Source organism: Daldinia caldariorum (assembly GCF_022478825.1).
Source record: "Daldinia caldariorum strain CBS 122874 unplaced genomic scaffold F4812scaffold_4, whole genome shotgun sequence".
Taxonomy (NCBI): Eukaryota; Fungi; Ascomycota; class Sordariomycetes; order Xylariales; family Hypoxylaceae; genus Daldinia; species Daldinia caldariorum.
The window spans coordinates 581,480-605,470 of NW_025953040.1; the positions used below are offsets into that span (position 1 = coordinate 581,480).

At 47.9% G+C, this 23,991-nt stretch overlaps 7 protein-coding genes across 7 annotated transcripts; 3 read left to right on the plus strand and 4 right to left on the minus strand.

Moving 5' to 3' along the window:
• Positions 1-1,419: 1,419 nt before the first annotated feature.
• F4812DRAFT_420281 (translation elongation factor Tu) lies at positions 1,420-3,620 on the minus strand. The gene is made up of 2 exons (XM_047933430.1): positions 3,358-3,620; positions 1,420-3,242 (listed from the first exon to the last, which is right to left on the minus strand). The coding sequence occupies exons 1-2, from the start codon at positions 3,562-3,564 to the stop codon at positions 2,112-2,114; spliced, it is 1,338 nt and encodes a 445-aa protein (XP_047792079.1). The 5' UTR covers positions 3,565-3,620; the 3' UTR covers positions 1,420-2,111.
• Positions 3,621-4,102: 482 nt separating this feature from the next.
• Positions 4,103-7,264, minus strand: F4812DRAFT_302529 (TAP-like protein-domain-containing protein). The gene is made up of 4 exons (XM_047931236.1): positions 6,428-7,264; positions 5,092-6,351; positions 4,964-5,035; positions 4,103-4,905 (listed from the first exon to the last, which is right to left on the minus strand). Exons 1-4 carry the CDS (start codon positions 6,692-6,694, stop codon positions 4,282-4,284), a joined length of 2,223 nt encoding a protein of 740 aa, XP_047792080.1. The 5' UTR covers positions 6,695-7,264; the 3' UTR covers positions 4,103-4,281.
• A 1,230-nt stretch (positions 7,265-8,494) lies between these two features.
• On the plus strand, positions 8,495-10,273 carry F4812DRAFT_302534 (uncharacterized protein). The gene is made up of 4 exons (XM_047931237.1): positions 8,495-9,084; positions 9,147-9,463; positions 9,517-9,825; positions 9,925-10,273. The coding sequence occupies exons 1-4, from the start codon at positions 8,990-8,992 to the stop codon at positions 10,134-10,136; spliced, it is 933 nt and encodes a 310-aa protein (XP_047792081.1). The 5' UTR covers positions 8,495-8,989; the 3' UTR covers positions 10,137-10,273.
• A 979-nt stretch (positions 10,274-11,252) lies between these two features.
• On the minus strand, positions 11,253-13,095 carry F4812DRAFT_457168 (ATP-NAD kinase; the record flags this gene model as incomplete). Its single annotated transcript, XM_047937126.1, has 3 exons — positions 11,253-11,704; positions 11,760-12,921; positions 12,997-13,095. The coding sequence occupies 3 exons, from the start codon at positions 13,093-13,095 to the stop codon at positions 11,253-11,255; spliced, it is 1,713 nt and encodes a 570-aa protein (XP_047792082.1).
• A 353-nt stretch (positions 13,096-13,448) lies between these two features.
• F4812DRAFT_302646 (Cyanase) lies at positions 13,449-14,884 on the plus strand. Its single transcript, XM_047931238.1, has 4 exons — positions 13,449-14,086; positions 14,153-14,562; positions 14,622-14,651; positions 14,716-14,884. The coding sequence occupies exons 1-4, from the start codon at positions 14,054-14,056 to the stop codon at positions 14,735-14,737; spliced, it is 495 nt and encodes a 164-aa protein (XP_047792083.1). The 5' UTR covers positions 13,449-14,053; the 3' UTR covers positions 14,738-14,884.
• On the minus strand, positions 14,728-16,162 carry F4812DRAFT_302662 (uncharacterized protein). The gene has a single exon (XM_047931239.1). It carries the CDS (start codon positions 16,051-16,053, stop codon positions 15,031-15,033), a length of 1,023 nt encoding a protein of 340 aa, XP_047792084.1. The 5' UTR covers positions 16,054-16,162; the 3' UTR covers positions 14,728-15,030.
• A 460-nt stretch (positions 16,163-16,622) lies between these two features.
• F4812DRAFT_302692 (uncharacterized protein) lies at positions 16,623-23,178 on the plus strand. The gene is made up of 7 exons (XM_047931240.1): positions 16,623-17,073; positions 17,135-17,354; positions 17,422-19,585; positions 19,708-19,893; positions 20,030-20,130; positions 20,183-20,940; positions 20,994-23,178. The coding sequence occupies exons 1-7, from the start codon at positions 16,940-16,942 to the stop codon at positions 22,927-22,929; spliced, it is 5,499 nt and encodes a 1,832-aa protein (XP_047792085.1). The 5' UTR covers positions 16,623-16,939; the 3' UTR covers positions 22,930-23,178.
• Positions 23,179-23,991: the final 813 nt, after the last annotated feature.

Here is a 23,991-nt window from a genome sequence, read left to right on the forward strand (position 1 = left end):
GAATACGTACCTACCAGGTACAGGTATGTGCACTAAAACAGCTTTTGGATTCTGGACCGAGCGGCGCGTTGGAAAAAAAAAAAAAAAAAAAAAAAAAAAAAAAAAAGCGCCGGAAGGGCCAATGGGGCTTACCTAAGGGTAAAAGCTAACCCGAAAACAACCAAAAATCTTGGACTTTTATCCTCGGCAGAGAGATCTTGGCTATAGTCAGGAACAACTTTTAATCTTCACCAACGAATAGGTAACTACCTAGGTATAGTCGACAGGTTCTCCCGAGCTGACTACCACCGCCCCACGATTAACCAAGGGCACCAGGTACTCTTCACATGTGCGAATGAATATATACCCGGTAAAAGCATTCCTTTCATAGGTTCATCATCAATAGTCTCGTCGACAGCATCGTCACCTGCCTTGCTTTCTACGCTATGGGTTACCAAAACCGGTCAATGGCTACCAGGGGATTTTTTTTTGGCGATCAGAATTCAACGCAGGAAGCTAGTGCGAGTAACCGCCGTTAGTGAGGGACGCTACGACCTTTTCCTTTTTCACGATGTGGACTGCCTACTTCGTACCCTGGGTGTGTTGAGATCCCAGTCCAGTTGGGCAGCGGCGACGACGCTAGGGCAAAAACACAAATACCATCATGTAGTCCTTAGTTGTTGTTGACAGGGGGGTCGGAATTCTGCTCCGTTCACAAGGGCGTGATCGGACACATCTTTCATTCGCGACAGTGACCTCTGAAATACCTATGAGAGGTTTGGATGCGTAGGTAGGTACCTAGGTACACTAAGCGTAGGGCTCAGCTCTTCCCCCTGAATCCGTGCCCGCGAGAGTAGCCAGCAACGTGCTAGATTGGATACTACCTAATATCTTAGGCCAACGGCAGATGCCAGATAGATTTTAGAAAAAGAGGGCACGAAAAACCCTAGGAGAGCCCTTGAAAATTAGCTTCACCGATCAGAATTGTGGTGTGATCCATCTATAAATATACACCCTATCGTAAGAGATGTGGAACTGCTCTGCGATATTTTACATACTATGTAAGGTATCCCTCAAGACACGCTTTCATGTGAGTCTCGAGAGAGATAGGGGGACAGGGGGGTTCGCATGTAAGTCAGGACTCAGGGTCATCGCCATGCACGGATACGAGTAGAAATATCTATACAATCTCCAACAATCATGCAAGATACTTAGTCACGTAGGCTTTCTGTGAGTTATATAGGTACCTTATATGAGATAGGATGCATGTAGAATGTCACAATAGGTCCGATCTACTTGAGCTTTGATTCTTCCATACTATGTAAGCTACGGCTCTAAGTCTTGGCGCTCCGGTCCACGACCCGAAGATTACCTAGGTGACCGTCGGCAAGGGATGGTCTCGGCTATTTAGGTGCCTACCTAAGGTAGGATGTCAGATTGGGATCTCGGTGAAATCTGGCTAGGGTTAAAATATTCTATGAATTCTCTATTATAAGTAACATAACCCACGTGGTGGTCTCGTTACTCGAGTGTTTCAGGCCTTTGACGAACACGTGGGACCAGTAGATGTAACATCATAGCTCTTTTGAAGAATCCAAACGATCTTGTCTCCAGGGGACCTGAATCTAGTTTTGATTTCAGCAAACAGGTTTGACGTAGTAGTCGGCTATCAACACTACAAAACTAGTCCCGTAGGTTAGTGTAGCTCTTCATATTAAAGGGGTACACTAACAAATCAGCATGAAGAATTCGTATTTCACAAATTTTTAGCATTTAGATCACATTCTAGCCCCCCCAAAATATCATCATGCAAAGTACCTTACGTAGGTAGGTAAGGTAGGGTATTGTTCAAACATTTACCATTTCATCATGCTAGAGTTACATTACGGGGAAAAATAAAGACGTGCCGTAAAGCAGAGGGGAGAGATTCAACGAGCCACGGGGGAGACAAGAAAATGTCATGTGTACATGGGCTCAAAATATGATACAATCCGAAATCCCTTATACACAAGAGAGCAAACGCCAAGATTTTCCCCCATGCCGGCTGTAAAAAGCGCAAAGCCGAAGATGCCCGTTCTATCCCTCTTGCACACATGGACCAGTCCCTCCCCCAAAATAGTCCGCGGACGCGTTTATTGAACGATTCGCGTAATGATACCGGTGGCGACGGTTCGTCCACCCTCGCGGACGTTGACTTGCTGACCAACCTCGACGGCGATGGGGTGGTGTAGGGTGGCAACCATCTCGACGTTGTCACCAGGCATGACAGCCCTGGACTTGTCCTCAACATCGTCAGGGAAGTGTAGGGCTACAGCCTCATCGGCGGTTCGCAAGTACATCTGGGGTCGGTAGTTCTCAACGAAGGGGGTGTGCCGGCCACCTTCCTCCTTGGTAAGGACGTATAGAGAGACCATGAACTTGGTGTGGGCCTTGACGGTTCCAGGCTTGACGATAACCATACCTCGCTTGATATCCTCTCGTCGGACACCTCGGAGAAGCAGACCGGAGTTGTCACCAGCGCGAGATTCGTCGCAGGACTTCTTGAAGGTCTCGATATCGGTGACCTTGGTCTTGATAATCTCAGTACCCTTACCGATCAGCTCGACTTCGGCATCTCGCTTTAGGACACCTCGCTCAACACGGCCGGAGGCGACAGTTCCACGACCGGCAATGGAGAAGACATCCTCAACAGACATCAAGAAGGGCTTGTCAAGGTCACGCTGGGGGGTAGGGATCCACTCGTCGACGGCCTTCAGGAGCTCATCGATCTTCTCAGCACCGATCTCGGGTCGCTTGCCTTCCATAGCCATCAAGGCAGAACCCATGATGACGGGGGTCTCGTCACCTTCGAAGCCGTAGTGGTTGAGCAGCTCACGCATTTCCATCTCGACTAGTTCCAACATTTCGGGGTCCTCAATAGCATCGATCTTGTTGACGAAGACGACGATTTTCTGGACACCAACCTGACGGGCGAGGAGAAGATGTTCTCTCGTCTGGGGCATTTGACCATCGGAAGCAGCAACGACAATGATAGCACCGTCCATGTTGGCGGCACCAGTAATCATGTTCTTGATGTAATCGGCGTGACCAGGGCAGTCGACGTGGGAGTAATGTCGGTTCTCCGTCGAGTATTCGATGTGTGCAGTAGAAATGGTGATACCACGCTTCCTCTCCTCAGGTGCCTTGTCGATAGCGCCATATTCTAAGAAGTTTGCCAATCCCTTCTCGGCCTGTCTCTTCGTGATGGCAGCAGATAGAGTGGTCTAATTGGATATAATTAGCTAGAGTTGAGGGGTACTCTGATATATATATATAAATATATATAGGATAGTATATCAAGATAGGTAGCGTATAATTTGACATATCCTCTCAACGTACCTTTCCGTGATCGACGTGACCGATGGTACCGACGTTGACGTGAGGCTTCGTTCTCTCGTAAACGGCATAGGAACGGGTGATGTTGAGGGCTGCGGCTACATTTTGTTGTCGCACAGCAAATTGTAACGGGTTGACGGTGCTACCGGATCTGAGAGAGTGACGGGAGGCGCGCAAAAATGGCGCAAGGGTGCGCGAAAACGCAGACATCTCGAATTAGATTTACCCTGCAGCCGGGAAAGGAATAAACCAATTCAACACGGAAAGAAGGGACTGGTGATGAGGGTCGTGGGAGGCGGGGGGGGGATATAAAAAAAAAGGACCAAGCGGCAGTGAAGACAAAAAAGCTCCCACCTTCCCACCAGCAGCTAGAAAAATTTCATTGGAAGTCGTTGCGTTCGCGTTTATTGGCCAGTCGAAATCCACAATTCCCTTATCGTACCATTTTCTATAGAGTATTTCTACTTGATAAGAAGATTCGTTACACTTAAACTAGAACTATCTAGCTCCGCACTCGAAGTACCCATACTAATTAAAGCTAATTCAACAACCCACCTTCCCGGAATTTAGTTGCAGCGTCGTGATGTTAACCAAACGGTTCAATTGATTGTGTTTGATTGGTCAATGCTCTTTTATACATCCAGTCCTGAGACATGGAAGGCACAAGTCAATGTGATATATTATGAATGTACTATGTAAGAAACCAGCTGACCAGGTGACACGACATATACCAATGTTTAGGGAAATAGGTAATGAGGACCTTGTTGACCCCTCGAGAAATTTACATCAAACAGGGTGTCATGACTCATCAGGTATATTACTTCGTACCTAATTTAAGATATAAATGAAGTCAAGCGGGACAATCATCATTCATGATACAGCAAGGGCATATTCATATTAGTTCGCGGTCATCCACGTAGTTGGTCCTCACAGCTTGCTACAGCTTGCTTGCTCCTTATTGAGCGAATTCAAGCTGTTAAGATTCGCATTCCGAAGCGGGTTCTGGTCTCCGAATTGCTGCTGAGACATCGTAAATTCAATGAACCGAGTCCGTAGGCGTCGGGAGGCTTCCATAGTCTCCAACTCCTCGCCTGTCTTCCCAGTTAAGAATTCACTTTCGATTTTTCCTTGGGAGTTTCTGTCCGAGTGTGACACCATAGTCATGTCATCTAGTGACTTCCAGGGCTTTTCGTAACACTTGCAAGTTGTCCATTCGCCCTCGTCATTGGAGCCATATTTCGGCACGGGCGGCACAATGCCGTCGTTGAGATATGCTCGGATGTGTCCTACGATGCAAGGTGAGACGCAAGATATGGTACAATGGCCCTCTGCTTTCTGCTCTACGAGACTCGCTCCCGAGAACTTGCGCGTCATTTTCAAAGCATAATGCAGCGGCGTCACAGGGTCGAGGTGGTTTGATAAGAATAAGACGGGGAAGCTGGTCTCGATGGCTTCGGGCTTGTGGATTGGATGATCGTCCCAACGCATTGGAGGGTCTTTTGACTCGATTTCCCATCCGCTGCAACCTAGATTGAGATCTACTCCCATCCACTAAGTCAACTGTTAGAAAGTTCTCTGGCTACTAAGACTTAGCGAAGGTAGGACTTACGACGTCTGCAAATGAGGAATAGGAGGCCATCTTCTCAAAACGCCGTTGAAGCGCGTCCGCGTCTTCTTTGAGCTGCTAAATATTAGGTCTGTCCCTCATGAAACCGCTAGAGACTGGGGAACTCTCACCTTATACCGTTTGTCACTACACGCGATCACTTTCTGGGCGTCATCCGGCCATTGAGGCAAGGTTAGGTTTTGGCAAAACGGGGTCGGCGATGGACTAGGTATCATTGACTCAAGCCTATTATCGACGAGAGCCTTGAGGAGTATAGCTATGGAAGGAAATATGACGATCGGGTAGTACAGTGCTGCGAATATTTGTTGCTTGATATCGCCCGCCGTCACTAAGACAGGCACATTCGATTGCAATGGTAAGACAACCGCGGGCTCTTTCTCAAGCCAACTCATGATATAGTTGAAGCGCTCCTTGATGTCCCCGGGAGTATCTCCAAGCCGGTAAAATTCACACTCTGTTCCTGCGTCGGCGCAGTAGGTGAAGAATTTCTCCCATATCGCGTCGGTGTCCGTGATGCCATCTCCTAACATCGGGTTGACGTAGTGGTCGGCGTCCACAACACCATCGAGGATGAGTCGACCGACTTTATCTGGAAACATGGACGCAAAGGTTGCCCCGAGGAGCGTGCCGTAGGAAAACCCCCAGTAGACAAGTTTTCCTTTCGTGCTGTCCTTCGATTTGATTTTCGAATCAGTCCGGAGTCCAAGCGCAGCGTCTGGTTCCTCCGCGGATTTGTCGCTGGATCCCGATCTCCACTCGTCCCAGGCGTGAATGATGGAGAGCATATCCCGCGCTACGTTCAGCGTGTTAGAGTACCGGAATATGCTATCGTCTCCTTCCTCCTCATCTCTCCGCTTGCAGAGCTTGGCTAGGGCTCTCGACCTGACATCGAGCTTGCGAAGCGCGATGTTGCTCGAGTTGACGAGTCCAATGCCACGGCCCGACATCATCCAACTCAATCGATTCATCAGAGCGATATTGCGCCCATCGAGTCCCGAAGGATCATCCGCAGACGCAAAACAATCAGCCTTAGGCGTGGTAGCGCCGACCCCGCGCGGGTCGAAGCCGATCACGTCGCGGTTTCCGCCAATCACCTCTTGGAGCCCCGGCCCTGTGATTAGCACGAAATGCGCCCCGCTGCCTCCCGGGCCCCCGGGATTAATGAGAAGTGGAGACTCCGAGTAGGATGCCGGGTCTGCGGTACGGTTGATACCGGGCTTCAGGACCAGGGCTAGGTGTACTTTCGGATTGTCCGCCGATTGGTTGAGCGGTCGGTGGTGATCCATAGGTACGGTCAGCCGGGCGCATTGGAAGCCGTCGCCGTATAGTGCGAAACACGGCTGCCAGATGAGTTTTTCGCTCGGTGTAATCTATTTCATACGGGGGCTAGTGTGTTAATAATATGTCCATTGTCGCAGATTAATGACATTGCTTAGGAGAGCTTACGCTGGACCATTCAGTCCACCCATCGAGAGATTTTGATTGGGTTTGATCTTCTCCCAACTCTGGATGGCGATAGCCATAGTGAATCGGACCGTGGCCGAAATGACCAATAATTAAGATACCAGATATGACGGTTAAAGCCACTGCACTCAAACGGCGCCAACCCCAGCTCGGTTCTTCCCGGGGTAATTGGAAACGTGCCTGAACGTTGTCGCTGTCGCTTTGCTTCTCTCCTAGGAAGGGGGGCACTGCCGAATTGAAGGCCGCCATATTCTATTGTATACGACAATTGCCTGCGAAGCAAAAGTTGAGACTCCGAACGACCAAGCTCACGAGATGATTTTTTTTAAAAATGTTTCCTTAAAAATACCTTAAAGCTGAGAGGCAATCGATAAAGTCGTAAGACCCGAGGCTTTGATGATCGCCAGGCAGCCACTTAATTGAAGTGGTACGCAAGCCGACGGGATGGGATTGGTCAATTGCGCTGGCTTGCGTACCTTGAAGCTTGGAAGTGAAAATGTCCAAGGAAAATGAACGGATGTATACGTAAGATTAAAGATGCATTCACTGTGCCTCTTTTGTACAACTCAGACCGGTCGGCTTGGCTGATGATATCTGCCTCTCAGCTCAACTCTCTCTCTCATCGGTCATGTATGTAGGCAAACAAGAAACCTTGCTTTTAATACAAATGCTTGAAATGGAGAGTCGAGGTTGGGTGGGAGTTTGAAAATGCTGAAAAGGTAATTGGAACATCCCACTCTACGGGCTGTTTACAAAAGCTGCCCCCTGTCTTTCCACCAATCCCCCGCAGTGGCCATCGACAGTGCAACGTAAGACAGATCAATCGTTATCTCTTCCATATCCCAAAGAGTTCCGACAAGACGACGTCAACAGAGAGAGATTATTCAAGTGTTTATAAGATAACACGGCATACAAACGAGGATCTCGTGTGCCACCTATTTATTTCTCATTACCTACCTCAAAGAGTAGCTGGACTATGTGCTACGCTGCTTCTATTGGCCAGCTAGTTCAACGCTATGTCTTGGCTTGGATTCATTGTTGATCTCGACTCGATGCGGCAGCGGATAGGTAGCACTCTGCATTATCCGGTCTTGACTTGCTAGGCGGTACTTCTTAATAGGAAATAAGCATCAGGTCGATTTCTTGGGTATATGTGTTTAAGGTTCTGCAATGAATTGATCTCCCCTTGTTATCTAGACACTAGTTGCTATTCATAGTGACGTTGATTAATAAGTGCTAGGTCCGCTAAGTCTGAGATGAAACTGACAACCATCAATAGGGCTTTTTGATAGTCCAGACACTTACCTAGTCCACGCACCGGACAAAAATAGGCGCACTTTGTATGATCTACAATTGATAGTGTACCTACCTCTTAGGTAGTGATGCTATATGCAACTCTTCAACTTGTCTATCATCGCTCATTCCCGATATTCGACGACGAGCATATCAACTTTGAATCTTGATATTATGATACTTATTCCCTCGGATTATGTCAAAACGATTAGTAAATTAAAAGATGATGTTGTTCTCGTTAGTAATCTATTTCTAAGTTGAGTCAGAAAACTCTTAATTCCTTAGGCAAGATGCGTCTTAATCTCATAGACTACGGTAGGTACCATTCGACTGTCTTGGCGGTATTAGCTATCTTCAATATCAAGTCAAAGCGTCCGGAGACCTGTCTCGATTTATCGTAGGTTAGATTCCCCCCAAGACTATCGAATCGGTGGTATTACGCGGCGGAGAAAGCTTGTTAGTCTTTGGAACGCACTGGGCCGCGGGGACAGATGGGGGGACCCTGGTCGCTTGGCAGGTCTCAAGACCCAAAATTGATACTCATCTCACACATTCGTCTTCTACATGCCCTCTCATATACCGCTACATATGCCGCCTCCCTGTTCTAGCTCGCCGCATTGGCTGGCTTACGGCACTTGGCGGGTTTAGCCAAGAGCCTCACTATCACGTACTTAGGACGGTGATAGCTGCTTCCGTGAATTTTTTGTTTCCTTGATCCTTGCTTTTTTAAACCCGGGTTTTGGGAGTTGTTGATAACGTCGTTTGGTATGTACCTGTATCTCATGGCGAACGACACTAGACTTGTCTACGAAGAGATCTCTTTTTACCTGCCAACGTGACACACTAAAAACCCTGCTTGGGATATTTTTAACATAGTTGTCGAAGGAGAAACACCTTGGCACCGGAGGACAATGGGCATCCCATGTTCTTCAACTACCTCTGCCACCTGGATTTTGAGGTCCCGAGTCGATAGCTAGGAGTTGCCGATGACACAGGATGTTTGGCTGTCGGTGTATATGAAGGCCTCTGTCGGCCCCCGAGATGATGATTTGGAGTTACTCAGCAGTGCTCAAGTCGTCGTCCGAACTTTCTCGTATTTCAGTCTCTTTCTTAAGTTTCTATTCGTCTTTACTTCTTCCGCTGGTCGCTTTATTTTTTATTCTTAATAACTATTTCCACTCTTTCTATATCCGGGGCATACCAAGCCAGCCAAGATAATTTGAGAACATTCTTCAAGAAATATTAGTCAAGATGGTCAGCTATCGTATGATTGCCGTTGCCGGCTTCCTCGCCAGCGTCAGCGCTCTTCCCTTAAATATCAACCTCGGCGCTTACTCCCCTGCATTGTACGTATTAGCCGGCATATATTAGGTACATATAACTATAAAGGTGTCTAATCAGTCTATAGGGTGGTTGGTGATGGTGAAATCTCATTCGGAGGAGGTCAAGATGTCACGAATTTGATGAACGCTCTGGAGGGCGCAGCAGTCAATGCCGCTACCGGGACAGCCAGAGGTGCCACAGAGAACGCCGCATCTGCACCGGTGACTACAACTAGCATCACTCCAGTGGCCGCTCAAAGTATCCCGAGCCCAGTTGCCGAGACTCCCAAAGCCTCTAAAGTTCCTGAAGCCCCTGAAGCCCCTGAAGCCCCTAAAGCTCCCGAAGCTCCTGAAGCTCCAGTTGCTCCCACCACTCCTATTGACCCTAACTTAGAGCAACAAGGTAAGCCACCAACTCTAAAAGAATTTTGGAGCCAAAAGCTAATAGCCATCCAGCTACTCAAATAGCCGGCCTCCAGGGCATGGGCAAGCAAATCGCCCCCCGTGATTCCGAGTCTCCCAAAGCAAAGCGCGACCTTGCGGGGTTCGACAGGGCTCTTACATACGCCGAGGCGGCATTAACTAAGGGCCCCTTGATCCAGCTTGGTACCGGCGAAGGCGGCGCTGGTGTCGGTATTATCGTCGATAACAACGGCGGCAAAGCTGGCGAGAAACCTGCTGCCAAGCGCGACGAGTCCTCGCCATCTCAGCCGCGGCGACGAACCAAGGTCACGCGCATGTATGTCAAGCGTGGTGTTCCAGCCGGTGAGTGAACCCCCCACCTTTGGAGTTTGTTTTTCATATGAGGTACCTACCTACCTACTATCTACCTACACAGTATACTAACTAGCGCGCTGGCGAAAGCTATCCAGGCATCTAGCGAATCCGAAACTCGTTCCGTCAGGGCCCTCCCCGTCGCGAACGTCCCGGCCGTAGCTAAGCGGGAGAGCACTTCTTCTTCTGACACGATCGACGCTATCAACCTAAATGTGAACGATAGCCAAGGGTTTACGATGACGTTTGTTGAGACGACGGAAGACGGTGAAGATGATACGATAGGTGAAGCGCAGGAGTAAGACGACAAGTAGTTATCTAGTATCTACTTACCTACCTCTACTTGCTCTTTATGTACTGCTTTGGCGCAATGTAATTTTTATCGTCGTGTTTTTTTTTCTTGATACCATGTATGGGAGTCAGGTGGGATGAGAGGGATTGATGTTTGGGACGATTCATCATATGTACGTTGCGGCACAGGTTTTCTACTTTGTTTTGGTTACAAAAATCTCTAGCTGTTAAAACGTGACTGCTCCGGCTTATGAGATATCTTAGGTAGTCGGTAGTATAATAAACCTAGATCGACGGGCCTGTCCATTCATAGGTATCTCTCGCTATAGTGATGTGGAAAGGAAACGAGATATCCAGTAGTATGCGCTGGGGCTTCCCTTGCACCGAGGCCATGTTGTAACACGTTGAAGCATCTAGCCCAATCAGCCAGCTGAGTAACAGGATTAACCTGTATCCACTTGATAGCAATGCGATATTCGAAAGAGGCATAATTACCTAAACACATGGAAGGCCGGGTGTTTCAGCGGGTTGAAAGCTGCGACAGAGCTAAGATATAATAAGAAATCGCCAAGAGCCTCATTAACTCCTTCACTGCGCCAAGACACCAACTGCCGGCTCCACAACGAATAATACCCCATGTACCTATCTTGAGTCTCTAACCCAGCAAGTGGTAGAGAAACTAGGTTGCTGAAACGCTTCCTATTTTCCACACGTAAGTCTTTACAGAAACAGAATACTGATACCTCAATATCATGAATAGGTAGGTTTGAGTTTAGTAGGTGTCAGATCTCGACTATTTATACCTGACTACAATAGTCCTATATCTCATCCGGAGCTCCTAGGAGTTAGAGCCTCAATGGCCTCATAATGTGCGGGAATAATCGGTCATCAGTCTAGGCACCTTATACCGACACCATAGCCGATTTGAAGTCCGATGTCCTCACTTAGGTTAGTTTGGATGGCGTATACCTAGCGCTAGAATCTACGGTCGATCTACCAAGTACTAGAACATCCTCTAAGAGATCAGCTCAACCCATTTTAACCGCTATTTAGATAGTCTTGTAAAAACTGCGAGCCAGTCTCGACTCTCTATCCCTCTCTCTCTCTCTCTCTCTACTTATGCCCATCTAATTCCCCCACTTCGCATATCCCTCATTCTTCTGCTTCTGTCTCGTGTTCCAGCCGAGTTTGGCGCTGATGCTCTTCACCCAGTCCTCGCTTCTCCGTCCTCGGGGCTGGACGCTCGCGAATGGGAACCGGCTGGCGCTGATCGTCACGTAGTCGCCGGGGAAGAGCTCGATGCGCTCGCGGCCGTCGAAGCTAGCCCAGCTGTTGGTGCGCGCGTTGTATGGCACGCCAAGTCGCAGCACGATCGTGTCTGGCAGAATGATCGGCCGGAAGGACAGAGTGTGCGCGCATATCGAACTAATTAGCATTACTGGATTCTCCGGGTGACAGAGTGAACCGCCTGTAGCGAGGTTATACGCTGTTGATCCCGTGGGCGTTGACACGCATACGCCGTCCGCGAGCACAGACGTGAAGTGCTCGTCGTCGCCGAAGATTTCAATGTTGGACATTGCTAACAATGTTCAGCTCGGTTTGGCTTAGTTAACGAAATCGCACGCGATGCTTACTTGGATTGGGTCCTCTGTCTACCACGATTTCATTGAGAATCTCATAAGTGCCGTCCGGCCTGTGCGTGTGCTCATCGTCCCGATCCCCACCGATAAGTTCCTCTATCAGGTCTCGCTTACGGTGAGCCTCTTTCTCATCTTCGGACTGAATTTGGTCTAACTGATTGGCCTTCTTCTTTTGACTTCTCATAACGGTTCCTTCGAACCGTAGACGCAGGCTTACTGTTACGCCGTCCCTAAAGGCCGTGGAGAGTATGTCCTGGTAGTCGTTGAAATCGAATTTGGTGAGGAATCCGAGGCTGCCTAGTGAAAAGCTCAGGACTGGCGGTACTATCCGTTGAAATAGCCAACTCGCATACAGCACAGTTCCATCGCCTCCAAGGGTGATGACGAAGTCAAATGTGTGTGGTCGCACATGGCACATTTTCTCGGCCCAGTAGCGTAAGCGACCTTCTAATGTACCTTCTGGGGTTTCGCTGTCCGTCTGACCTACGTCGATGTATTCTTGGCGGAGTTCCTGCAATAGGCCGGGCGCATCAAACTCCTTATTGCTTTGCAAGCTCTCTTCCACATAGACAGTATACCGAACATCTCTGTCCTTGCTAAGGAGCCATTTCGCAATCTCTCTCGTTTTCGGTATTAATTCGCGGTCATACGCTTTTGTCAGGAGGAAGATGCTCCTAGCCTTGAACTTTAGTTTTATATTTCCTAGTCTTCTACTAAGCTCCCGAACTCCCCACGCCATGTCGGTCAGTTGCTTCTTGGTAAGGAGACGGCTGTTGAGGCCCTGGTGGTGGTCTACACCAGCCTTGCCTTTTTTGACGGCTTTCCTCCATACCTGCTCGTCGGCTTGACCTCGATCATTGCTAGCATCACTGTCTTCTTCTGTCGTCGATGGGAGCTCGAGTTGGCTAACAGCTTTTCCTTTGGGCTCAACGTATTCATCCAGGCCCACCTCACGCGTAATCTCCTCGTGTTTATGATTGTCATGGTCTCTATTGGCGCGTTTAGGTCTATCATACCTATGACCCTCGAGGAACTGATGTACTAAGCACTGGGTTGCAGATGGTTTTGACCTGGATGTGGCGAATTGAGCTGTAGCCGCTTCGCTCTGTATCATAGAGCTCTTTCTCCGATTGGGACTGCTCGCATCAAAAGTGACCTTATTATAATAAGAGGCTTAGAATTGCATTCGTAATATTTTTTTTCCAAAAAAAGGAAAAAAGGCGACGCTTACTTCAACTGCGTTATAATCATCATCGCTTGCGCTGGAACACCTATCATCATATTGGTCTCCATTCGCCGTTCGTAAGTAATCGGCACCGTAACCTGTCATAGTTGATACTAAGGGAGAAAGTAAAAAACAAAGAGTGCTCGCTTAAAAGGTTACAACATAGGAAGGCCTCGAAATTTGAGTTTCAAATTGTTCTAAATTTTTATATAGGAGATGCCAGAAAAATCGTTGTTGAAAACTTACCAGAAGGTAAATGAATGAGAGTGGAAAGAATCTCAAGTCATTGCGTCAGTGTCAGTCTTAAGTTCCCACTTAATTAGGTACACTTGAGCTAAGGTTAGAGCTTGCTGTGCGGGTCCTTAGTAATGCCCCGCGGAATCGTTATCGATTATTAGATTAGATTAGATTAGATGCCTGTCATTATCCTCATCCTCATCCTCAATGCGATGCCAAAGAAAAAGAAACCCAGTGGTAATAATACGAATGTACTAAGAATCTTTTCTTTATAAAGTTGTACAAAATGAAATGGAGTTATACGTAATTTTTAGGATGTTGCATTGCTTTCTAAATTAAACATCTGCATTATATCTTTGATTTAACAGGTACCTAATACTTAAAAGTGACTTTTCCTCGGACTTAGTCAGCGCCCACACCGGCTTACCCCGGCCTCCCGTCCGACATGGAATTAATTTGAACTCGACGGCGTTTGAACTTTAATCGGGAACACGGGAATACCAAACTAAAAATATCGGCGGATTAATTATGAGCGGGATCTTGTCCTGTCCTGACTAAAACCCCGAAATCCCGGTTTATCCCCGTGCCGAACTGTCAGTTGTCAAAGACAGCGTCTAGATCTTCAAGCTAAAAGCCTGCGCGGGGTTGTCTTATAAGTGCCACAGGTGTGTAATTCATTACGTATCCGACTAAGCTATTCGCAACTCCTCATTTCTTCATGAATATATAACCTCAGACTTACTCTCAAGAAAATATCTTTATTTCTTTCAAACGCTGTTACAATATCACCGTCTAAAAGGTATTACAGTAGACCCCGACCGTAAAGATGAGCTCCCAACCGAGAATTGCTGCCTTGGACGTAAGTTCACTCTCCTTATTCGCTGCCAACTTATAAATATGAATTATTAATTACCGATGCATAAAGGAAACGCTGGCCGGCAGCCTACCGAATGTCTCCAGAACGCTCTTCGCCGCCAAGACCCTACATGGTTACACGTTCGAGGATATCGCGCAGAAGCTAGGACGCAGCGAAGTCGCCGTTGCTGCGCTATTTTACGGCCAAGCCACGGCATCCGACGAGGATATCGATAAGTTGGCGGAAGTCCTTCAAATCCCACGGCAAGGGCTGAACGAGCTGTCTGTTGGGTTCCCGAATCGGGGACGTGTGGGCCCGATGCCTCCCGTAGAGCCGCTCATCTACCGATTATACGAGATCGTGCAAAACTACGGATATGCTTTCAAGGCGGTTATGAACGAGAAGTTTGGCGACGGTATCATGAGCGCTATCGCCTTCTCTTCTAAGGTTGAGAAGGAGGTCGATAATGACGGTGTCACGTGAGTACTCTCTGAAGCCTGCTTACTAGATATGAACCGGAACTAACTTTGAGATATAGTTGGGTGAATATTACGCTCCGAGGAAAATGGTAAGTGAACTTGTTCCTAGAACTATGGTTACGTTAAGGCTTTGAGGTGCTAACTCTTATATAGGTTGCCATTTACTCGATTCTAATTTATCTTTATACATGGCGCCGAATATTTAGCTTCGCCATGTGTACGGCAGTACCGCTTGAAATGTATTTATACAGTTGGTTAAGTAGGTTAAGAGGTACCTAGCCTACCTCATACTTAACTCCTATGGACACTTTGTAGTTCCCACCTTTATACACAAAACAATGGGTTATATATAAAGTATTCTTATCATCGTGAACCAAAAAAAAAAAAAACCAGGTGCCTTTCGCCCAATCCATTATGGATATTTTGAAGTCAATTTTAAACTCCCCGCTCATCAAATACTCCTTGATTCTAGTCCGTTGGCTCTGTCGCCCTGCTTTTCCCCTTGTCTTTCGCTTTGTCTTCTCTCCAGAACGGCTCCACTCCCATCTTCTGGAACCTCTTCCCTTCGTAGTTCTTTGTGGCGATCCAATTACTAACAAACACAATCAAAACCACCAAAAAGATACCTATGCCTGCCGCCAACGGTGCGATAATCGAAAAGACCGTAAATCCGTAGCTTGCATTCTGGAACGCCTCGTCTTCTTGCAGTCTTTCCACCCCCAGGCCGACTTGCATCGCTGTCAGTACGATGACGACGTAACCGAGTATGGTCGCCAGCGCGGCAAAGTTGTCCCGAATCAAATCGCCGTAGACCGTATGGGCTGCGATCTTGGAGTAGCCGCGTAAGATGAAACCTTTCCGGATTCGGTAGATCTTGTTCAGCCGGCTCAGACGGAGTTCTCCGTACCAGTATCTCGGATTGACAGACGCATAAGCGTGGCCATCCAGAACTTCCTTGGCGAGGTTCCTCCATCCGTCCCACGTAATACTGAGGGGTAGTAACCCCTTCTCCTGCGCGATGCGGAAGTCGCTCTGGTACATGATCAGTGCGGCGTAGGAGTAGAGGTAGCCTCGCGCGCATTTGGTGAGTTCCTCGTCATGAATGATATGGGTAGCCCAAAAATCGGGAACGAGGAGATATAACGGGATAGGTTTCAAGAACATGCGATTCTTCGACCAGACGAGATGGAGTTCTGGATTCTCGCTGATGGCGATCTCTCTCGAGAGGAGGATCTGGTGGTGTAGTGGGCGGGGAGGCATTGGCCGACCACATAGCCAAAGCCAGTCTTGGATGTCATTCAACCTCCGAACAAGGAGTTCTTGCTGCAGGAAGCTTCTATCAAGTTGAGGCACAACTATATGATCATTTGTTGTACGACGTGAAGCTGGGAGGAGTTCAGAGAAGTCTGAACCTGAAACCTGTGATGGCGCCTTAGGTTCCTCTTGAGATCTAAGGACTTGAGTTTTGAAGGGGATGCATAATGTACCCATGGTTACGTGCAGGGAGGCATGAGAATGTTCGTCTTCACTTGGTAACCAAAAAAGAAAGAATTATTTCCGTTCATCACAGGATGGCTGAAGGGGGTTATAGCATGCTAATATGGTAATCATCTATTTAAACGTAATTAAACTATTTCATGTGGCATACTATGTAAGCGCTTCGGCTCTGTTCGTGGATCTATTTTTCAAACGGTAAGCAGGGGTAATATTCAGCCCTTCAAGGTGGACATGGGGTCATAATTGAGCATTGGCTGCATCCCCGACGCCTCAATCTTAGAGTCGGAGATCATACTGGATTCGATCATTAATACCTTTTTGTCCTTGGTCGCCTTTACATGGTATAATACTGCAAGCGGACATCTTACCTGCAGTAAGAAAAGCCACCAAAAAGTCTCATCTCATTGGGTGTCCAGAAATAGTATTAGCCAAGAGAATCGCACTTTAGGCATCCAAACCGTTGATAATCTAAGAAGTGATTAATCAGCTTTAGGCTTAGCATCGTGCGCCTATCGGGAGATAGCGAGCGACCAGATCATTACACCCTAAGATGAAGCTAGACTGGCGTGACAGGTCTTAGATCATTCAAGGTATCATTTTTAGCATCTTCGGGCTAGCCCATGGAGCATGGTTTGCGAGGATTTCTATCAGCCGCACAAAAAAGTCCATGCTCGAGTCACATAATTCGCTGGCCATGTACTTTGTCATGCTACTGGGTCCGAAAGGACTTCAGGACTCTGAATCGTTCCGTCACCCTAGACCATGTAGGGACTGGGGTCACCTGTTGTCCGGGTTGACCTATAACTCATGTTGCCCCATCCACGAGGAGTCTTGACTTGAACCTTCGTTGAAGAGTCCCGAGACCTATAGTCGTGTCGCCATGTCTCTGCAACGCTCCGTGACGCGGAAGGCCGCTACAGGACCTGCTCGACGGAAGAAAGACTATGACATCGTCCAGCAGGGCGTTAAAGAGCTTTACCCACTTGACAAAACTGATATCGAACCGGAAATTGAGTAAGTTGGAGAATTATAAGTCGTTATTGAAAGTCGCTTTCTGGCTCTAATCATCTTTTAGCATCGTCTTTGTGCCGGGCCTTGGCGCACACCCGGAAGATAGTTGGAAATCAGAAAATACCGGCTTCAACTGGACTACTGATGGCCTCGTTAGAGACTTCCCAAGGGCTCGTATATTGCTATACATGTACGAGTCAGCATGGACTGGTTCCCTAAAGGTGAAGCAGTTCATGAGCAATATTGCTACGACTCTGCTTAATGGTTTAAGAAGTAAGAGAGAGGTAAGCTGCATACCCCAAATTTGTCGCTGATACATTTTGACTTACATATCCATATGCGGGGTGACAGGGCGCAGTACAACGACGTCCAATTGTGTTTATTGGCCATAGTATGGGAGGTCTAGTCGTCGCAAAGGCGATAACTATGGCAGACTCTCGAAGAGATAAATATCCCGTCATGTTCGAGGCTATAGCCGCGGCTATTTTCTTCGGTACACCGTTTAACGGAGCACCAGTTGCTTCCATCGCCGCCATGTACTCATATTTCGCCGAGAAGACCGGCACAGCAACCGCTTCTAAACTACTAGACCTAATGAAGCCTGGAGATGAAGGCCTCAGAGAGCTCAAGCACGAATTCATGCGTCTTGTAGGAAAGTTAAGCCCCAAGATCGATTTGCTATGTTTTTATGAGGAACAGCCGACCGATTTCGCGAAAATGGCCGGTTTATCCGACCTGTTCGGGATGAGCAAGCTCATTATTCCTAAATCCTATGCCGATTTCGTGAGTCGCGATTCTGCGACGCTTCCGGGTGTTGATGAGCAAGGCTTGGCGCGTAACCACCGCGATCTTGTTAAGTTCGACGGCCCGAAAGATGATCAATGGAACCAGTTTGTGAAAGATCCTCTGAAAAGGATAATCCACGGTGCCCAACTGGCGGTCAAGAATCGTCTGAATTCGGTCCGCGATATTGATCGGAAAATGATCAATAACATCATGGAAGCTTTAGATGGTGCGCAGGTTTCCAGGAAGCGCAAGGCCCTGGCGCAAACATTTGCTTCATCCTCCTGGATCACGAAGGAAGAAGAATATATACAATGGCTAGCTGATGATAATAACAAGAATGATGAGGCCCAGACAACTCACGCTGCTAATTGCTTATGGATTCGAGGACCAGAAGGGCGAGGGAAAACCAGCGCTTCTTTAGCGGCTGTGGACGAGATCGACAAGGTTAGAGATACGGATTCGAACCAAGGGGCGATCTTGCTTGCCTATTTCTTTTGCGAGCCTACTACAGATTATTGTACCGCTGAGGATGTCCTCAAGAGTATTGTGATTCAGTTAATCGACCAACAAGAGATGCTTGCTTCTTATGCCAAGCTATTTGCTAAGAAGCGAGGCGAGGGGAATAAAGCCCAGGTAACGGTGGAGAACTTATGGCAGGCCATTCAGGATATGCTTGTAGATGAATTCATCGGCAGCAAGGTTATATTTGTCCTCAATAACCTACATGTCCTTCCGGAGGATTCCGACTCTACCATCAAGCTAATGAACTACTTGAACGCCGAGCTCCGGGGCGTCAATAACACAGATCCAAAGCGAGTCCCGACCAGGTGGATGATAACCAGCAGAGAAGCCCACAATATCGAGGAAGCACTCAAAATCGAGGGTGTCCGTCTTGTTGACTTTGAAGACGAGAAGTACGGAAACCAGGTTCAGACGGCGTTGCGCAAGAGAGCTAAAGAGCTAATCGCTACGCTCGAAAAGGAGAAGAACTATAACAAGGCACTCTCATATTTCGCAAGCAGTCTCATCGGAAAGCGTGCGCAAAATACACAATGGATCGACATTACCTGCGTCCAACTCCAAGAGCTTCCGGAGGCTGAGAGCGATCTCAAAGTGCGTCGGGTACTCGAGAAAATGCCACAGGATCTTACAACACTCCTGAATAACTCGTGGCTTCAAATATTCAAAGCTAACGAAGCCGATATCGAACAAATGAAGGAGATGCTGCGCGCCCTTGTACTCACTTACGAAGACCCGACCGAAGCAGAACTAAGTGTACTCGCTGGTTTTACCACGAACGAGGGAGAGGAATCCAAACTCCGAATGTTGGTGGACATGTGTAAGCCTTTGCTGACCATCAAGCGGGGAAGTAATTCGATTTCCTTCATGAACGTCGTGGTCAAGAACCATCTCCTAGAGAATGCCAAGCAGCTTCTCGGCATGTCAGAAGAGGAGAAAAAGTGGCAACACGGCGTTCTTGCGTTTAGGTCGTTCTTGCATGTAAACGACAAATTCAATTTCCCCGCTCAAGAAGAAACAACTGGGGAAAATCAGCCTCAAGAAGATGGGGAGGGAGGGCACAATGAGGAATATCAGGACGAAGATGAGGACTGGGATGAAGAAGAAGAAGAGGAAGAGGAAGAGGAAGAAGAGAGCGAATATGATAGTGAGAGCGAACCCGATAGCCAGGATGCGGATCCTGAGGCCGATATTCTTAATAATCTAGCTTGTAAGTTAAGGTTCTCAGTCCTAACACCATTGTCTATCCTACAGAAAAAAAATTCAAAGACCCGAGAACAGCCTGGGAAAACTCACTCCCTCACGAGCAACCGCTAACTCTTACCAACACAGTGCCGTACACAGTCAAATACTGGCTACGCCATGCTAGTAAAGCTACGCGTGAGATCGCTGAGGACTTAAGTTTAGAAGAAGATTTCTGGAAGTCAGATTCGAAGATACGACACCGCTGGCTTGTAGAATACTGTCGCATGACCAGAATTTTTGACGGGTTCGACTATAAGACATTAACAGGGTTACGTACGTGCTTCCGAACCTCCCTTCCTATTTGCCCCTATTCGGAACAAACTTCGCTTAGGGTTTTGTAACATTATACGAGGAAACACTCAGCTCATATTCATCTTATGGTAACTATTGCTGATTTCAGAGGCTACAGACATTGCCGCCTCCGTCGGTTTTCGGGAACTCGTTGCAGCGCTAATCCGAAATGGCTACGAAGACCAAATTCACATCCGTGATTCGATGGTTAATACTCCAGTCAGTACAGACCATATTCCTATTCTGATGCTATCGCTAATGTCGTACCAAGCTACACTTTGCGGCCAACTTTGGACGTCCAAAGATCGTCGAGGAGCTCCTGAACAGAGGCGCTGTAATTGACGACGGGGATGAAATCAGCGAGCAGACGCCTTTACACATGGCTGCTTTCGGAGGCCACGTCGAAGTTATGAAAAAGCTGCTATTGAGAGGTGCGAACGCTAACGCAATGTCCAAGGATATCGGCCCAGTAGTAAACGCGGCAATCTCCTCCGGCAACCGGGCGTGTGTGGAACTCCTTATCGAACGGAACGTCTCGTTAACGGTCGACCAACCTGACATTGACGCGCCCCTGGCACTGGCCGCGTTGCTATCTGACTTTTCCATGTTCGAGTATCTAATTGAAAAATATGCGGATAAATTGCCACATGAGGAATATAGCAAGGCGTTTGTTAAGGCCGCGGAGGCAGGTCGAGTGGAAGTGTTTAACAGGATGCTCGAGTACGAGCACACTGATGAATATTTCCAACTTGCTCTCGATGCTGCCGTTGAGGAGTGGAACTGGGATATTGTTACGATTATCTTGGAAAAGCACGAAGGGCTTAATGTCGACGATGCCTTCTACGAAGCGGCTACGGGCACCGAGCAGCAAGACAGGCTTTTAGACGTGTTCTGGGAGTATTCTGGCGGCGGGATAAGCCCGGAGAAACTCAACAGTTCTCTCTACGACGCGACTGACAGAGAAAAGGAGTCTACGGTGAAGTTACTCCTCGAGAAATACAAAGCGGATCCTAATGCTACCGGCATCGAGTAAGTCGCCCACCATAACCATTATAGAATCCAAGTTGCTGACACATTTAAAGGTACGGCAATGCCTTAACGGCTGCTGCTTACGATGGGACTATGGAAATCATTCGAATGCTCCTCGATGCCGGTGCCGATGTCAACGCGCCGGAAGGATGGGCCCTTCAAACAGCTGCTACCGAGGGTCATTACGATGTCGTCGTAGAACTTCTAAAGCGCGGGGCCGATGTGAATGCCTTCACTCACAGCGAGTACTTTGAGCCAGGCACTGCTATCCAAGGAGCGTGTGAAGCGGGAAAGACGGACATTATCACTTTGCTTCTTGAACACAATGCAGACCCCAACCTCGGAGGAGGCCGCGATGCACCACCAATCATTGCAGCCGCCATCCGTTCCGAAGAAGAAATCCTCGAGAGCTTAGTCAAGGCGAAAGCACGTCTAGATGTGCGTGGTAGCGGAGGCTGTCCGTCAACACCGCTTTGCTTAGCTGCTACCTATATGCCTTTGTCGTCGCTCCAGCTGTTGCTTGACGCAGGCGCTGACATCAATCTCCCCGGCGAAGACGGGGATACCGCCCTTATCGCATCCGCATCCAGAGGCGACGAAGAGGTCGTTTCATTTTTAATTAACAGAGGTGCCGACATTATGCAATTAAATGAAGATGGCGACAATGCTCTACAGAGGGCGTTGGCCAACGAAAATGGGGAATGCTTGCGAGTTCTTGTCGATCATGTCTCGATACTCTTAGGAGCCCTCAAGAAATCCATGGACTCTGGTAACAATGCAGTTACCAGCGTTGTGCGAGGCGCGTTTAACAAACAGCAAGAGCTCAATTATGACGATGAGCCTCAAGAAGCTTCGACGGGCGTCGAGTCCCCTAAACCATTGATTGTAAAAGACAATGAAAATATTCATTCCACCGCGGCGTCATTGCCTGACGGAGCTCAAACAGTCGAAGATGATGCCCAGGACATCAGCCCTACAGATGAAGAGTCTTCATTCCACCAGATGTCTGAACGGCTCAAATCTGCTATAGCTAACCAGGCTGCTCTGTGGAACGAGTTTGCGAGCACCAGATCGCCAACCCCTCCTAACCCTGAACAGCCTATCTACGAGCCTAGCGGTCAGGTTGAGGGAGGTGTTACCTACAACGTAGATCACCATATAGAGATTGAGCAGCCCCAAAAGGCGACCCCAGAGCCATTGCCCGTTGAACTTCCTGTCCACGAACCTTCCCCGGAACCTGTCTACGAATATATTAAGAGGAAGCCGGCACCAACTGTTTCGTATGATAACCAAGCTACATATAGCCAAACGCAGTCCTCGGCGCCGCCTCAAGTATCAGCCAGTTATGCCCAAGTAACTATAGAACCTAGGCCGTACGACCAACCCATTAGCGCATACAGGCCCGATCAGGCCGCTGCTGGTAGGCAGTCTCAAGAAATCCCCTCGTATCAGAGACCACAGAGCCAGGCCGTACAACCAGAACCGTCTATATCCTATCAGAACATGTATGCGTACGCGCAAAACCGGCCTTCTCAGATATCAGAGCATTATCACAGCTCGGCACAAAACCAACCCGATGGTTCTCTATATAATAGCACCGATGATGTCGACGCAACTCCGTCCCAACCCCCTACGACTCAGTATCCTCCTCAACAACCCGCCTACGCCGCGTATAATCCAGGTACACATAGTCCACCGCAGCAGGGGTCAGCGCCGCAACAATCCTACAACCCGAGCAATCCAATCCAGGCATATCAGGGGCAGGCCTACCAGCCGCAGGACTGGCAGCAGCAGCAACAGTATCAGGGGTACTACGGGAACGCTCAAAGCCAGCAGCAACATAACGCGAGCACCTCATACGATGGCTCCGAATGGGAGCAAGGTCGTCCGCCGCTCAAGCCTCAGAGGTCGTCATTCTTTGGGAACGGGATGAAGAACACGCTTAACAAGACGAAGATTATGGGAAATGGTATCTTTAGCAGGAAGTAGGAAATGAGGAGTCTAAAGCGAATATGGTAATGTCTAGGTTGATAGTTTGTACGTGTGTGGAAAAAAAATATCTTAATGGGATATGAGTACCTAGGATTTACTCAACGTAGAAAAGTGGGGAAAGGGAAAAAGGGGGGTGGGAGAATATGTAGAAGACTTTTTAAAACATATAATGGTAGTATGGTATTTGAACATGACAGTGTGTATCTGCAAATAAAATAATATGCTATTACTCATCTACTTGAAATATTCTTATACAAATGTTCTCTTCGTCCTCATGTGTCATGCTCGAGAATATTTCTACACTCATCCGCGGGAGTGGGCCCTAGGCAGAAAAGAATGTAAGTAAAACCAGATAAAGAAATTTATCTATTGCTTAAGAAATGGTCATGATCTGTTGGCTTTTGCGTACTTAGGTTAGTTTAGTTCGAAGATAATACTGTAGAGACGTAATCGTAGATAATATGTGCCACGTGAAAGATTCAATGTGCAGCTGCCATAGCTGACCTACGCAACCTTCGTTATTATGCAAACATCTTTTTCGAAACAAGTTCGTTATTCTATTGTTTATCTCTTTCACAATGGCTCGCACTCTTGATGCCCCGTGTATATCAGAATTTTACGCACTTGCACCTTCCAGAACACACAAACAAGTCCGCATAATCGCCGCCTTGACTGAAGAGATTTTTCTTGGGCATTACTTTAGTTTTTCCTATAAAGGTCGATGTCCTCCCCCCATTCTCTCCCACATCCATTTTGCTTCATGCACAACTTGTTTACTTGACCTGCCAAAACTACAAGAACCTATCTTCACCCTCAAGCATTCAAGTCCATTCACTCATACCAATACTCCAACCCAAAGCTTGCTGTCCTAAAGCTAGACTTCGCTCATAGCATACAAACGCTTCGCCTATCGAGAACTCGTAAGTATTCCTTCCGACCCCTTCTATGTTTACTTTCCTCACGTCGCCCTTTTGCAACGCGTACTGCTTCTTACCAAAGCAACAATACCTGACAGTCTGCTCTTACTTAGTGCTCATACGACCTTCGTTATCTCATTCT

Bases quoted from the DNA above. Each gene is read 5' to 3' on its own strand.
- F4812DRAFT_420281 (XM_047933430.1), bottom strand. From the start codon at position 3,564: ATGTCTGCGTTTTCGCGCACCCTTGCGCCATTTTTGCGCGCCTCCCGT. The intron at 3,243-3,357 runs GTACGTTGAGAG...ATATCCAATTAG, and splicing joins GTCACGTCGATCACGGAAAG to ACCACTCTATCTGCTGCCAT.
- F4812DRAFT_302529 (XM_047931236.1), bottom strand. From the start codon at position 6,694: ATGGCGGCCTTCAATTCGGCAGTGCCCCCCTTCCTAGGAGAGAAGCAA. The intron at 5,036-5,091 runs GTGAGAGTTCCC...AATATTTAGCAG, and splicing joins GTAGTGACAAACGGTATAAG to CTCAAAGAAGACGCGGACGC. The intron at 4,906-4,963 runs GTAAGTCCTACC...CAGTTGACTTAG, and splicing joins ATTCCTCATTTGCAGACGTC to TGGATGGGAGTAGATCTCAA.
- F4812DRAFT_302534 (XM_047931237.1), top strand. From the start codon at position 8,990: ATGGTCAGCTATCGTATGATTGCCGTTGCCGGCTTCCTCGCCAGCGTC. The intron at 9,464-9,516 runs GTAAGCCACCAA...ATAGCCATCCAG, and splicing joins CCCTAACTTAGAGCAACAAG to CTACTCAAATAGCCGGCCTC. The intron at 9,826-9,924 runs GTGAGTGAACCC...CGCTGGCGAAAG, and splicing joins CAAGCGTGGTGTTCCAGCCG to CTATCCAGGCATCTAGCGAA.
- F4812DRAFT_302646 (XM_047931238.1), top strand. From the start codon at position 14,054: ATGAGCTCCCAACCGAGAATTGCTGCCTTGGAC. The intron at 14,087-14,152 runs GTAAGTTCACTC...CGATGCATAAAG, and splicing joins CGAGAATTGCTGCCTTGGAC to GAAACGCTGGCCGGCAGCCT. The intron at 14,652-14,715 runs GTAAGTGAACTT...ACTCTTATATAG, and splicing joins ATTACGCTCCGAGGAAAATG to GTTGCCATTTACTCGATTCT.
- F4812DRAFT_302662 (XM_047931239.1), bottom strand. From the start codon at position 16,053: ATGGGTACATTATGCATCCCCTTCAAAACTCAAGTCCTTAGATCTCAA.
- F4812DRAFT_302692 (XM_047931240.1), top strand. From the start codon at position 16,940: ATGTCTCTGCAACGCTCCGTGACGCGGAAGGCCGCTACAGGACCTGCT. The intron at 17,074-17,134 runs GTAAGTTGGAGA...ATCATCTTTTAG, and splicing joins GATATCGAACCGGAAATTGA to CATCGTCTTTGTGCCGGGCC. The intron at 20,941-20,993 runs GTAAGTCGCCCA...ACACATTTAAAG, and splicing joins CCTAATGCTACCGGCATCGA to GTACGGCAATGCCTTAACGG.